This window comes from Pseudophryne corroboree, chromosome 1, assembly GCF_028390025.1.
Source record: "Pseudophryne corroboree isolate aPseCor3 chromosome 1, aPseCor3.hap2, whole genome shotgun sequence".
Taxonomy (NCBI): domain Eukaryota; kingdom Metazoa; phylum Chordata; class Amphibia; order Anura; family Myobatrachidae; genus Pseudophryne; species Pseudophryne corroboree.
In genome coordinates, this window is record NC_086444.1 from 1,088,915,609 (window position 1) to 1,088,930,614 (window position 15,006).

Here is a 15,006-nt window from a genome sequence, read left to right on the forward strand (position 1 = left end):
ATAAGCCAAGATAATGTTAAAACCCAACATTGTGTATGGTCTGCCACAGTGATTTATGGTTATAACAAAACAATATTGTTTTACGGAAATACTGCTATACATTAGTTTACATTCAGAATGGCAGACTGTTGCCTCTTACACACATGTACAATAGCATACTGCTGACCCTTCCCCAGCTCTCACACAACAGCAGACAAGTAAAAGGCAGTGACACAAAGCACATTGTATCCTTTATTTATACAGTTTCACCATTATGCACAGTGTGTCGTACAGAATAGCATACCCCAACCGCACACAAGCGGTAACTGGACTTAGAATCCATATACCCTGTACTCCAAGGCACAAAAAAAAAATGTTGCAAGATTCCATTCCAAAATTGTACTTTCATGTATAGTGATAAATAGTTGTTCAATTAAAGAAAAACAAAACAATGTATTGAAGCCCAACAGTGATCTTCTATTTCCCACTTGATTTAATAGCTTCCCCCCCCCCTCCCCATTAAACACCTCTCCCAGTGTTACATGCACCAATCAACCACATAAACAGTCAGAATTGCTGGCATAAATGTGCCTGTATACAAGGCTTACCCTCCACCACTGGCCTCCAATCACTATTGTAGTTCGTAAGAGTGAATGTGGCCACATTACCCATAGTTACTTCTGTAACATTTATATACAGATTTAAATTTAATATATACCTAGAAAACACAATAAAATTGAGGTTGCTGCATTTTGAGATGTACATAAAGTAACGTAACATACAACTAGTGCAATGTGTACTTCTGACTCAGTGCCGTGCAGTAGCAGCGCAGGACAGACTGCATTATAGCACCATAGTGGACGGAACAGCTGAAGAAGGCACATTGGTGTTCTCACTTCCATATACCCATAACTGGTCACTGACAGGCTGCAAGAGAAGATATAAAGATCTAACATTTGATGCGACAATGGGAAAACTGGCAGTTAATTAAGTTCTCAGTAATTCAATTGTGGTGCGCATCCCGTGTTGGCCGGCTATAGGAATGGGAATCTGTTGGAGCTATTCAATTGTTGTTCCAGTCAGACGCCCATTAGCCACAGCAGTCCCATTTTTTCTTGAAGCCTCCAGTGTGGGAAAAAATGTGTTAAAAAGTCTGTAGTTTTGGTGCCCAAACTCAATCAAGCTCTTTAGACAGGTTTAGCCACATTTTGCATGGCTAAACCCAAAGCTGTCGTGTGTTAACTACTAACGGGCATCTGATCGGAGCAACAATTGAATAGCTCCGATAGATGCCCATTAGTATAGACACCCAGCAGGGAACGTGCGCCAAAACTGAACCGATCCCACTGAGTAGTAGCATTGCCTTAAGTGTAAACTAATTTTCTCTAAACGTGCATACACATGGTGAGATTCGGGCTAACCCTGATTCTCACTATGCGACAGGGTTTAGGTCAGCATCCCAAGCACATAATGACTGTGCTTGCGATACTGACTATGTGCGATTTTGGCTATGTGTTCAATCTTTTCTACGAGATAGTGAAAATTGACTTGCCTGCACAGTCTATCTAGGCTTGCGATGCCAACCGCATGGGACCGCACATCGGGATCGCAAGGTGACTTGCGCCTTGCGATCTGCACTAACTTTTCTTATGATTTTGACTATATAGTCAAAATCGTAAGAAAATATCTCACCGTGTGTACACACCATTACTTGACACCCATCATATTTTAGCAAAGGTCGAGGTAGTATAAATAAGTGTGTTTAGTAGCAGGAGGCAAGTGGTAACAAATCAGGTACAACTGAATAGAAATAAGACCTACAGCAGCCACTGCAATTTGTCAAATTACAACAGCTGATAAAAGATTTGGGAGATTTATCAAAGCTTGGAGAGCAATAAAGTAGCAACCAATCAGCTTCTGTCACTTTAAGGGGGGTACTCACGGAGCGATATTCTAAGCAATCTGACTAGATTGCTTAGAATATCGGGATGATCGCTCCGTGTGTAGCCCCCTCGGCGATAGCGATGCGCGGCCCCGCACATCGCTATCGCCGCTGCTAGATTGGCCTGCATGCAGGCCAATCTAGCGGGTCGCTCACTTCACCCGCTGGGTGAAGTGAGCGGCCCCCCCGTCTCCCCCCGCACGCTCAGCACAGATCGCGCTGTGCTGAGCGGCGGGAGAGATGTGTGCTGAGCGGTTCGCTCAGCACGCATCTCTCCTTGATCGGCCCGTGAGTACTGGGCTTTACAGGCTGTGTTTGTAAAAATGACAGGAACTGATTGGCTGGTGCGCTATCTCTTGTCAAGCTTTGATAACTCTCCCCCTTTGTTGCCACTTGCACTGTGCGCTGGCTGCTACTACAAGAGGTGGATACATATGTAAACATAGATTAAGTACAGTAGATCATGTGGCAATCATGTATCACCTTTGCACATTAATGGAATGGGATACGGATGGGAGTTAAGGAGTAAGTGCCATCTTTACTAGAAAGTCCTCGTATTGCCGGAATTCTAACAGGTTTCAGGTGTCCTGGGAAAAAGAAAAAAAAAAAACACAAAATGGACATGAATTGGATATATAATATACAAGCTGTATGTGACTCTTCAAAATTACTGCATCATGTGAGTTCTTAACCATGGCAACTAAAGTACGAAGCGAGAGAATTAAACTGCATTTATTCATGTGTGATGACTAATCATTTTATCCAAACAAAATATTAGGGCTAGGCCGTCCCAATTTAAAGTATGTGTGCAGTAATGAGCGAGGCTTAACAGCTAGGTATTGCACCTAAGCACCAGTCAGAGGTGTAAGGACACAACTTCAGCAAAATTAAGAAATTAGTTTATTTTATATGAACATTCGGTGTAAAGCATATTAAATGCACATTAACCACCTTTTTAAATTGTTCATTTGGATTATTGCTTACTATTTACAATTCACATGTATCTCTACTTAGTTGTTAGTATATCCAACCATATTACATATAAAAGTGAGCCATTGTGTTTTTCTCATAGTCAACTCATTGCTTTATAAAGCCCATCCAGGAAAGGTATAATAGTTGCCTATGATCTTTATAACCAATATCCATCTAATTACTGTGCAAATCTTGGCATTTCCATAACATTACTAAATAAGCTGCTTTCATATAAATGGCACCAACTAACATCACAATACACAGATTACCTCACCCATCTTGTTAACTTTACTTACACACATCTACAGTACTACTCTAAAGTTGTGTCCTGTCTGTAATGATACACCACACTCCACTAGATGTTCCCCTCAGCTTCTCAACCCTCAAGGGGTGTCTGACACACCTTAGCCTCCTGCCCTCACCAATGCCTTCCCAACTTGCACTATCAAGAACTCCTAGTACCACCAACATGTGGTTTTTTGTTGTTACTTTTATCAGTAAAGTGTAAACACAAGTCATGCCCATCAATCTTGAATTTTAAAGCAACACAGCATAATATGAATGTTAAAAAAAAAAAATCTTTTTTTTTTTTTTTGTAATACTGGATTCACAAGAAAAATAACAATTGTTCATAGACATTATAAGTACATTGTTACAGCCACTGTGCTAGTCCCTGGCTCCGGGCAGTAGATAACTTCAGGCACAGTAACCAGTTCCAGGCAGTTAGCAATTAAAGATACAGAAGTAGTTCCTGGCATTGGGCCAATGGAGGATACAGGCACAATACTAGTTCCTGGCACTGGGAAAGTGGTGGATACAGACACAGCACAAGTTTCTGCCAAACAAATACTTGCTTACATGAGAGTTTACTTGAAAGAAAATCTGTAAGACCCCCCATAAGCTTAACCACCAAGTTCCCAAGAACATAAGAAGGCCTGTAGGTAGACTGTCAACGTCAAAGAACCTTTCAATAAAAAAAACTGATAATGTGCAAAGTGATGACACAATTGATTTAATTTTATTTTTTTTAAATTTATCAATAAAAAACGGTTAGCCTAGGGGTGCTGTGAAAAACTTGCTGTTACTCTAGGATGCTATGATTCAAGTTTGGGAACCACTGAGAGACATATATACTGTATGATAAAATATATACATATAATGATGTTACTGATCTCAAGATGCGTGTTTAAGGAAACTTTTGCTACCTTATGTATCAAATTTTCCCCTGCCTCTTTTACCTTCTGTTTCAGGTCACTGTTATTTGCTTGCATCATGGTTCCATCAATGTACAGTGATGAGTTCAAAAGGAAAAAAGGCCACCTATGTTCCATAGAATTATATGCAGCTGGCCTCTCCAACAACAAAAAGTTTCAAATTTGCTTCTCATAACCATATGGCTTTCAGCACCTCTGTAGATTTTTATGGGTGAGGATCATAATATCACTTATCTATAAAAACATTAATATTACACTAAAGAAAGTTGCAGTGAACAATACATTTCATTAAAAGAACTGACTTACCAAATTGGAACTTTGGGTAATCGGTATGCTTCTTTCCTGCAGTTAGAAGCTGTTGCCCAGGACTCCTTTTGTTTGTTTCTATGACTAAATCAACTGAATGTTTTTTTCTTTCTTCAAGAATTGACGGTTTGCAGTGATTATCAAAAGTTACCGTTCTTCTTCTTCTTCTTAGGTGATAGCTGCGTTTATTACTGTTTGTGTGTGCTACTATTTTTAGGGTACATGGTGGTTTGGGCAGAGTTTGGTCCACATGTAGGTCATACTTTGTTCTAAAACCATTTTTCAAATTGACGTCGGACATAAATGTATATTTGTTCATATCAGCCACGTTTTTAACTGCATTTGTGTGTGACATTTTACCTTCTAGGCCACTAAGTTTGGTTAGAAAAACCTTACAATCTTTAATGTCTCGATTGCTGCTTTGATACCTATTGGCAGTTTTTGGTTCTGACTTGGAGGGCTCTTTCTCCAAGATTTTATCTCTTTTAGAAGAAATACCACCCATTGCGTTAATGGAATAGGGTATTCGTACAGTTCCATGACAGGTAGTATCAATTAGATCGTTTTGGTCTGGCTGGCCAATTTCTTTGGCCATTTTGTAATTATTGGAATCCACATAGACTTGGGTCATTTCCATAATCTTACCAGGGCTTGCAAACTTGACACAAACATCTTGAATCCCATCATCCACACTTTGTAAACTGTTTGGACACTGGCTATCTTTGCGTTTTCTCTTACTAGTATTTAAAGTAAAGGCTTCAGCTTGAAACAACTTTGAAATGCACGGCATCTCTTTTAAGGTATCTGATGAGGCCAGCTGCATGCATTTTAATTGTTTTTTATATTTACGAGAACTCTTATTGGGTTTGTGTGTTCTAGACCCCTTCCTATTACTTTTCTGAGGAGGACTGCGAGCATTAGATTTTCTCACTATTGCAATGGATTGTGTTTCTGTTGTTTGCATAAACCAGGTCGAGAGGTCATTGATATCACATTTTTTCTGAAACAGCATCTGGACAGGTGATCTAGTTTTTGAGCTGTGAACATTTAACGTTGGCAAATCCTCTGTTTCATTAGCTATTTCCAAATTGTTCTCGCTAAGCCATGTATTTGCCATATATTCGTACTTTCTCTCTAGATCTCTTAACAAAGACTCCTTTGATGTGGATGACGACCACCATTCAAGGACAGTGCTGGACTGAAAAACAGGATCCGCAGTACGATGTTGACTTTGAACTACATTGTGGATGCGGTTTAAACATATTGAAGGCAGTTTAAAATTTTGCCTATAACTTCTCAGTTTCCTTCTGTAAACTCTCCATTTGTCAAAATGTAACTTCTTCGATCTATGATGTAAGGCACTTCCAAATGAAAATCTAGATGGTGTAACAGAACAAAGTGCAAGTAGAAATGGCTTCCTAGATCTGGTTGCATGATTTGAGCATTGTCCATTTATCAGTCTAGATCTTCGAAATGTATTCTTTTTTATGTTGATGACTTGGTTGAGCTTTTTCTCTTCTCTGCCACTTTCTGACCTGACAGCTGTATTTTTCATTATTTGGTATAAAGGTGATAGAGACTTGGTTAAGGTCCTCTGTCTTCCCCGCTCTGACATGCAGTCAGAGGTCGCACACACGCCTGAGACATTGGAAAGCTTTCCCAGCTTCTGAAGACGTTTGGAAATCCTCGGTGATTCAACACAGTCATGTGATTCAAGTGAAGTAGTATGGCCTGTCTGGGGTCCCACATATTTAAAGTGACGTGTACGTAGATGCCGTTCAGAAGATTCCTGTAACTGGTGCATTTTTTTAATTGTCATCTGAGTGCTGGACATATTTTTAACAACATATTTTTCAGTATTGTGTGAACTTCCAAACCTTTTTGGCATTTTAGAGAGTTTTATACTGTTGTTTGTGTTATCGGGAAGGATCAGGATATCATTTTGCATTTTATCATTTTTTTTCATTGAAAGGTTCTTTGACTTTGATAGTCTACCTACAGGCCTTCTTATGTTCTTGGGAACTTGGTGGTTAAGCTTATGGGGTCGTACAGATTTTCTTTCAAGTAAACTCTCGTGTAAGCAAGTATTTGTTTCTGCAGGACCATTTTGTGCAGTGGCTTTAGATTCTAAAGTACTTGGAGAGGTAATGTTCTTGCAGAGTTCATTTTGAACGCTGTTAGGAATGCTAGACTCACTGTAACAGTCAGAAGAATCCGCACCATCAGAATGCTTAACTGTCTCTTCCAAAGGCTGGTCATTTCTGTTTTTATTCAATGGCGTATACTCACAACTTAAAGTGTACTTAATTCCATCTTCCCTTTCAACCTTAGAAACGAACATAAGCTTTATTGGACTAAAGTATGTATTTCTTGATGGTGTGACTGGTGCAGTTTCCATATTTACAGTTTCTTGATTTACAGCTAAATCTACACAGTGTGATTGGGTTACCAATCCCAAAGTGAGGCGGTTGCTTCGTCTCACATTGGTCAGTGGTAATTGTGACAACTGTTCGGAGTACAACACATCACGGTTGTTCCGATCCAATATACCTGAACAGAAATTAGTACTAGGATTGCATATGGTCCCATTTTGTCTTTTACAAACATCCTCCTTTCTCTTTGATGTATTGTCGAATGACTGGGTGGGCTTCTTCAGTTTTTCAAGCACTATCTTCAAGTGGGTGTTTTTAATTTTATCAGTATGTGTTTTTCTAGGCCTTAGTCCTTCGGCTTTAAAGTTCTTTAAAATCCCTGAGTTTTGGCTGATTGTGCATTTGCAAAATAAGTTACTGTAGCCTTGAACAGAGCATGGCCCATGTGAGACATCACACAATTTACATTTTCCCAAAATATTTCTGGAAGATCGTTTAAGTGGTATATCGCTATCAACAATGGCATCTGGGTGAGCGTGTCGCTTCTTTTTCTCCCTTACATGTGCTTTTGTTTCAGAAGGCGGTAACAGGTCAGGTAAACAAAGATGATTATTTTTTATATAAATTACATTCTTAGAATGCATTTTAAGTTTAGCATGAGGTAGTTCTGTTATATTCTTTTGATTTCCATTCTCTGGTACAATGCTTTCACAATCTTTTAAGACAAAAACGTCATGAGCTTGCCCTTTTGCAGTGGCTGATGTTTCGGACATATTTTTTGTGGACATTTTTGAATTCTTCCTGAAATCAATATTTTCCTTAGATAAAGGATCCGTGAGGTCAATAAGTTCTTTTGCAAATTCTATACCCTGATTACTAGATAAAGGATTATCAAATATTGACATATTTCCCTTATTTTTGCGTAATCTTGTTTGAATAGATTCATTTTTTACGCAATTCCCATTTTGGCCAAGCAGCTCTGCAAATTCATTTGTTTCAGAATTCAAAAGTTGCTCAATTAAGCTTCCAAAATGTACAGAGCCAATTGTTGTTTTGTCAAGTGAGATGGATTGTGCATTCTTTCCAGTAGGTTTCAAGTTTCGTTCCTTCTCAATAAATGGATCTTTACAGATTGTATGTTTTATCTTTCGGTGTCCGTATGAGAAATCGGCTTCTCTTTGGCAGCACATCTTTAAAATGGACAATGGATTACTGTTCTTATTCCTTCCATATTGTAAATCATATTTTAACATAGTCCCATCCAAATGAAGAGGGCGTAGATTCCTGTGATTTGGTGAACGGTACAAACTGGAACAGTCAACAAATAATGATGTTTTCTTTGTTTTCGAACGCGTTTTAATGCAATGCAAGAGCTGATCATTGGATTCAAGGTGCAAGTCTTCATATCTATTGGGATTCAGTTTAACAGTGCCTAAACCCAAGTTAGGCCACGTAAATCGTAAATCTTCTAGACAAACAGAAAGATAGGGCAGATTAACATACGGTGTTTGCTTGTTTATAGTAATGCACTTAGTACAGTTTTGTTTAGTGCAGGTGCAGAAAGTAGCAGCTGAATTCATTTGCATATTGTGACGGCAGCTGTGTGAGCATGACTTCTGCTCCTCCTGTAAGAACTTCAGCATGAACAGCACTTGCTGCCTGTGATACGGGCACCACGAAGATAAGACTTTAACCAATGGTGTGTTTTCCTTACGCAGCTTTGCCGATTTGTTCAATTTTCGTAGAAAATAGCCATGGACACTGAAAAAGAAAAGTGCGAGTCTTAGTTATCAGAACACTTGGAAGTTTAGCTAATACGTATTGAGACCAAGGACATAAAAACTAATTTATATCTATCATGTCCGCATAATAAAAGTAGACCCTATTTATGAGAATACAATCAAATAACTAAATTTTTACTTGGAGCTAGCAAAATTAGCCCACAAAACCGCTTTGCTGCACCCCTCAGTTAGGTGTACAGTTCCTAGCAAACTATTAGTCTGCACTCTCTTCTGTATGGCAGTGATGGGTATATATTAACAGTGAGATTGAATACCTTCAATCATTCGGTCAAATCAAGAAACAATGAGGCAGATGTATTAAGCCTGGATAAGTGATAAAGCAGTGATAAAGTAGTGATAGGTATAAAGTGATAACGCACCAGCCAATCAGCTCCTGACATTTTTCAAACTCTGAATGACTGGCTGGTGCGTTATCACCTTCCATTTGTCACTGCTTTATCACTTCTCCAGTCCTAATACATTTTCCCCAATGTGAGGCAGATGGTACATTACATACTTGTCATTTATTTGACTCCTAATAAACCAACACATGTTTTATCATCAATCTCTACTCTTCAACATATTTCGGTCTCCTCCAGTTCATGGGTTCCAAATATGTGGAAACAAAGCCTAGTCCCCATGATTTTATAATTAAATAACAATGTTTGCTAGCCTTTAGCTTTATTGCTTCCACACAAAAAAGAAAGGTTTGCTCCAAAAGAATAAAGCACCCAGTAGTGTTGCACTGAAATGAGGCACAGCCAAAATAAGGGTTCCACCGTCTGCCAACAATATCTTCTGATTTCAAATATCCAGCACTTGCTTCCAGAATCACAGCTTACTGGTATTTAATTAAAGACATGGGATGTTTCTAGGGGTTAACAGGCAAATAAATCATACTAGAGCAGAATGTCTATGTACATATCGCAGAAAGACTGCTACACTGCCAAAATGATTAGACTACAGGAAATGACTAAAATACAACGATATTTTAACAAACATGATAACTTATTAATTTAACAAGCATTCAGAGTAAACAGTACATCAAGTATTAGCCATTATAACTATTATATTAATTTTAACATTTACACAAAAAAACGGAAACACAATATAGATGTAAACGGAAGAGAACTTACACAGTAAAAGAGGGACAGCAATGAGAGATCCTGTCATGTGACACTGTGCCCTGTAAAGCAGTTTATGACATTAGGTGGAAAACAGATCAGGGAGAAGAACCATTAAGAGGACCTTAAAATGTGCGGTATTAGGGAGCTTTCAATAGCAGTATATACAGTAAATCCTGCTAGAAATATTAATATTTTCTTGATTGTATCTTAAAGTTAGATTAGCGTGCATGCTGTACATGTATGGACACTGAACACACGTAAATGGAACAGACATTTTTTTCCTTAACTCAGACCAACGCGCAGTTTGTAACAGCTGCCAGTCATTGTAAAACAAAACATATGTGACATTAATTGCAGAATATTAATACAAATAAAATATAAAGAATATAAAGAAAGAAGCTGTGAGCCGAGTACCCATTGATTTTGGCTGTCAGCCTTGAGATTTACCTAAAGATCCTGTTTCAGGGTCGGATCCTGAGAATTTGCAGGTACAGTATGCGTATACGTCTGGCTGCAGAATTCATGAGACTGGAATGGAGCCAGACAGTTCAGTTACAGGCCACAGGGTAGAGTAGGAAAATAAATATGAACTCATAAAGCATGCAGAACAGGAAGAGAGACTAAATCTTATGCTGGGTACACTTGAGATATAGCTGCAGATCAATTGATCTGCAGATATATACAGACAGACCGCCGAGTTGTGCTGTCGATCACTGCCAAAGTCTGCAGCAAGTGTACGGGCGGGCGGCTGCCCGTTCGTACACGCAGCACAACGCGCCAATATATCATTCAATATATTTGCTGTTGGCTGTGCTTCAGGGCCAACACGATACGTCTATGAACGACGGCGTTTACAGACATACCTTTCGTACACACTGCTCGACGGGTCAGCAATATATTGGCCGTCCAATAGAATGGCCGATATATCGCCCAGTGTGTACCCAGCATTAGAAAACAGAAACATTGCTAATGAGTATCATAATAATAATAAAAATAAAAAAAGAGTGACAGTATTGGGATAAAGTATTGGGTGACAGTATTGGGACGGTATTGAGTGACAGTATTGGGATAAAGATTTCATGAGAATTATTCAATCCATTTTAACAGAAAAAAGCCAATACAAATGAGAATCAGAACCTTGTAGATGATCAGCAGCGCAATGATCCATGGGAAGCCCAGAGACAGGCAGATGGAATGGGAAGTTGAAATAATGAGGGAAGTAGTGTGTAGAGAAGAGACAAGGAGCACATGGTAATAAATGAGAACAACAGTGAGCCTGTGAAAGGACACAGTGAAGTCTGAGGTATATTTGAAAGAGAAACAAGTTCCTCCATCTTAGATCTTTTTTGATTTAATCAGCAGCGAGGGGAAAGAAGTTTCCCAAAAGGTGGGCTAAGCGGCCTTTTGCACCTTCAAACACACAGTGTAAAAAGAAGGGCTTGGTGAGACCAGTGGGACACAGGTGAGGATAAGGCGCAGAATAAGTGTACAGCCCACGGTGCACTGCCCTGTATTAACCAGTAAGTAAATGCAGGATTGTCTTCAAAATAGTTATTGACCAAACTCATGCGGCTAAATGTAATAGCCTCCGAGTTCCGATGGTGCGGGACTTTTGTGCAAGTCTGCCCGTTTTTGTGAAGCAGCAATCATTTACAAGGCAAAATCAACATGGTTTTGCCTTGTAAATGATAGCTGCTTTAAAATGGACAGACTCACACAAAGTCCCGCACCTCCGGCTCTTGGAGGCGATTACATTTAGCCGATGGTACGGATTACAGAATGCAGGCAAAACAATAAGGCAAGGTGCTTTGCCTAGGACCATTTGAAGTCCGTACGGTTTGTCCCATCCTCCATTGACCATTACAGTTTTGGATTAATCAGGCTACCATCCAGAGAATGAAGGGCAATCTACAAAGGGGTTGGGTACAAAATCCTGTCAGTCAGAACACCGACGAGTCGTGGTAAGTATTCTTACCCTATCCCCAACCCATTCCTCCTGCAGCCTAACCCCCCCGTGAGTAACCCTAACGCCAAAGCTAGTACGTACCTCCAGGATCAGTCGGGAACCTGACCGCATGCCCTACAAAGGGAAGCTGTAGAATTGCCCTGTATTAACCAAGGGCATACTAGTCCTAATGTGGTACTTATCTCCTTCTAATACTACCACCACTTCCACTTATGAAGACTGATTAAACAACAGACATGTTATGACCTATGCAAACAGAGATGCAGACCAGTAGTTCTCACCTTGCAGTCATCTCACTCGATGGGAGACAGATCAAGAAATCATATGATGCAAACTTTAAGAATGTGAATTTGACCTCATTCATTTATGAAGTATGCTGTTTAAATTAATGTTATTCTCCCAGCGCTTATCTTGTATCATTTTAGTTTCCAGTCAAAATATGATGGTCGCCGACTTAGTTACATACAGAAGCCGCTGGAATGTTTCCTGGCGACTTCTGCACTTTTATTGCAGAAGGCAGATTCTGCTCGCACAATATGGACATGTTAAGAGAATCTGCCCCAATTTGTGTCTGATCAATTCTCTACTAGAATGGAGGATGCTGCATTTGTAGTTCCTGGTTCCAGAGAGCATAGAAAGAATATACAGTATACTGGTGCCTCTAGTAATTGTTTCTCTGGTTGTGTCATCATGTTTGTTGGCCTGACCTAGGAATAAATGACTTTATACAACTTAATGACACCTTTCAGGGGTATAGCCATGTGCCTTTTTTGGACATGGAAGTGCCCTTTGTGACTCTACTGATACTATGGCTAAAATAGGATTTTAATACCTACCGGTAAATCCTTTTCTCCTAGTCCGTAGAGGATGCTGTGGACTCCAAAAGGACCATGGGGGTATAGATGGGATCCGCAGGAGACATGGGCACACTATAAGACTTTGAATGGGTGTGAACTGGCTCCTCCCTCTATGCCCCTCCTCCAGACATCAGTTATAGGAACTGTGCCCAGGGAGATGGACATTTTGAGGAAAAGGATTTTTGTTAACCAAGGGTGAGAAACACCAGCCCACACCACAACACACCGTACAACATGGCCTTTAAGCAATACCAGTTAACAGCATGAACTAAAAATAGCAACAAGCTGAACATAACCGATACACAAACCTCCATGTAACAGAAGGAATAACTATCAATACTACTGCAAAAACAGGCGCCCAGCATCCTCTACGGACTAGGAGAAAAGGATTTACTGGTAGGTATTAAAATCCTATTTTCTCTTACGTCCTAGAGGATGCTGGGGACTCCAAAAGGACCATGGGGTCTATACCAAAGCTCCAGACCGGGCGGGAGAGTGCGGACGACTCTGCAGCACCGACTGAGCAAACATGAGGTCCTCATCAGCCAGAGTATCAAACTTGTAGAACTTAGCAAAAGTGTTTGAACCCGACCACGTAGCCGCTCGGCAAAGTTGAAGCGCCGAGACTCCCCGGGCAGCCGCCCAAGACGAGCCCACCTTCCTAGTAGAATGGTCTTTCACGGACTTCGGCAACGGCAATCCAGCCGTAGAATGAGCATGCCGAATCGTATTACAGATCCAGCAGGCAATAGTCTGCTTGGAAGCAGGAGCCCCAATTTTGTTGGGAGCATATAGGACAAATAGAGCCTCTGATTTCATAATTTGAGCCGTTCTGGCGACATAAATTTTCAAAGCTCTGACTACATCGAGAGATTTTGAAACAGCCAAGGTATCCGTAGCCACAGGTACCACAATAGCTTGGTTTATGTGAAACGAAGAAACCACCTTCGGCAGAAATTGTTGACGAGTTCTCAATTCCACTCTATCCACATGGAAAATCAAATAGGGGCTCTTGTGAGACAAAGCCGCCAATTCCGACACCCGTCTTGCGGACGCCAAGGCCAAAAGCATGACCACCTTCCAAGTGAGAAATTTCAACTCAATCTTTCGCAAAGGTTCAAACCAGTGACGCATAAGAAATTGCAACACCACTTCAAGATCCCACGGTGCCACGGGTGGCACAAACGGAGGATGTATGTGCAGTACTCCCTTCACGAAAGTCTGAACCTCTGGAAGGGCGACCAATTCTTTTTGAAAGAAAATAGATAAAGCCGAAATCTGCACTTTAATGGAACCTAATTTCAGGCCTGCAAAAAATGGAGGAAACGAACCAGCTGAAACTCCTCCGTAGGAGCCTTCTTGGCTTCACACCAAGACACATACTTTCTCCAAATACGGTGATAATTCTTCGCCGTGACCTCCTTTCTAGCCTTAAGGAGAGTGGGGATGACTTCCCCGGGAATACCCTTTCGAGCTAGGATTTGGCGTTCAACCTCCATGCCGTCAAACGCAACCGCGGTAAGTCCTGGAAGACGCACGGCCCCTGCAGTAACAGATCTTCTCTGAGAGGAAGAGGCCAGGGATAGCCTATGAGCAATTCCTGAAGATCCGGATACCAGGCCCTCCGTGGCCAATCTGGTACAATGAGTACCGCCTGAACCCTTGTTCTTCTTATGATCCTTATCACTTTTGGAATGAGTGGAAGTGGAGGGAACACATATACCGACTGAAACACCTACGGAGTCACCAGGGCGTCCACTGCACTGGCTTGAGGGTCCCTTGACCTGGAACAATATCTCTGAAGCTTCTTGTTGAGGCGAGACGCCATCATGTCTATTTGAGGAATTCCCCAATGACTTGTCACTTCTGCAAACACCTCTTGATGAAGACCCGACTCTCCTGGATGGAGATCGTGTCTGCTTAGGAAATCTGCTTTCCAGTTGTCCACGCCCGGGAGGAAGACCGCTGACAGAGCGCTTACATGTTTTTCTGACCAGCGGAGTACTTTTGTGGCCTCCGCCATTGCCGCTCTGCTCTTTGTTCCGCACTGGCGGTTTATGTACGCCACCGCTGTTACGTTGTACGACTGAATCAGGACAGGTAGACCTTGAAGAAAGTGTTCCGCTTGCAGAAGGCTGTAGTAGATAGCTCTTAACTCCAGAACGTTTATGTGCAGACAAGCTTCCTTGGCTTGACCATTTTCCCTGGAAATTTTGTCCCTGTGTGATTGCTCCCCAGCCTCGTAGACTTGCATCCGTGGTCACCAGGACCCAATCCTGGATCCCGAACCTGCGTCCCTCTAGGAGGTGAGAACTTTGAAGCCACCACAGGAGAGATATTCTGGTCCTGGAAGATAGACTTATTTTCCGGTGCATGTGCAGATGATACCTGGACCACTTGTCCAACAGGTCCCACTGAAATACCCGGGCATGAAACCTGCCAAACGGAATGGCTTCATAAGCTGCAACCATCTTCCCCAGCACCCGAGTG

At 41.1% G+C, this 15,006-nt stretch overlaps 1 protein-coding gene across 4 annotated transcripts in view; it reads right to left on the reverse strand.

The window, feature by feature from the left end:
* Nucleotides 1-218: 218 nt before the first annotated feature.
* The window catches only part of LCORL (ligand dependent nuclear receptor corepressor like), a 337,715-nt gene continuing 322,927 nt past the window's right edge, over nucleotides 219-15,006 (reverse strand). For 3 of the 4 annotated variants that reach the window (XM_063921453.1, XM_063921463.1, XM_063921478.1), the window contains 3 exons: nucleotides 4,414-8,546; nucleotides 2,405-2,508; nucleotides 219-906 (listed from right to left, as the gene is read on the reverse strand). In XM_063921453.1, the coding sequence (XP_063777523.1) occupies nucleotides 2,414-2,508; nucleotides 4,414-8,546 (4,228 nt within the window). In that variant the 3' untranslated portion in view covers nucleotides 219-906; nucleotides 2,405-2,413. Of the gene's footprint in view, nucleotides 907-2,404; nucleotides 2,509-4,413; nucleotides 8,547-9,702; nucleotides 9,753-15,006 lie in introns of all 4 variants that reach the window. The other variant, XM_063921472.1, reaches the window with a different exon arrangement.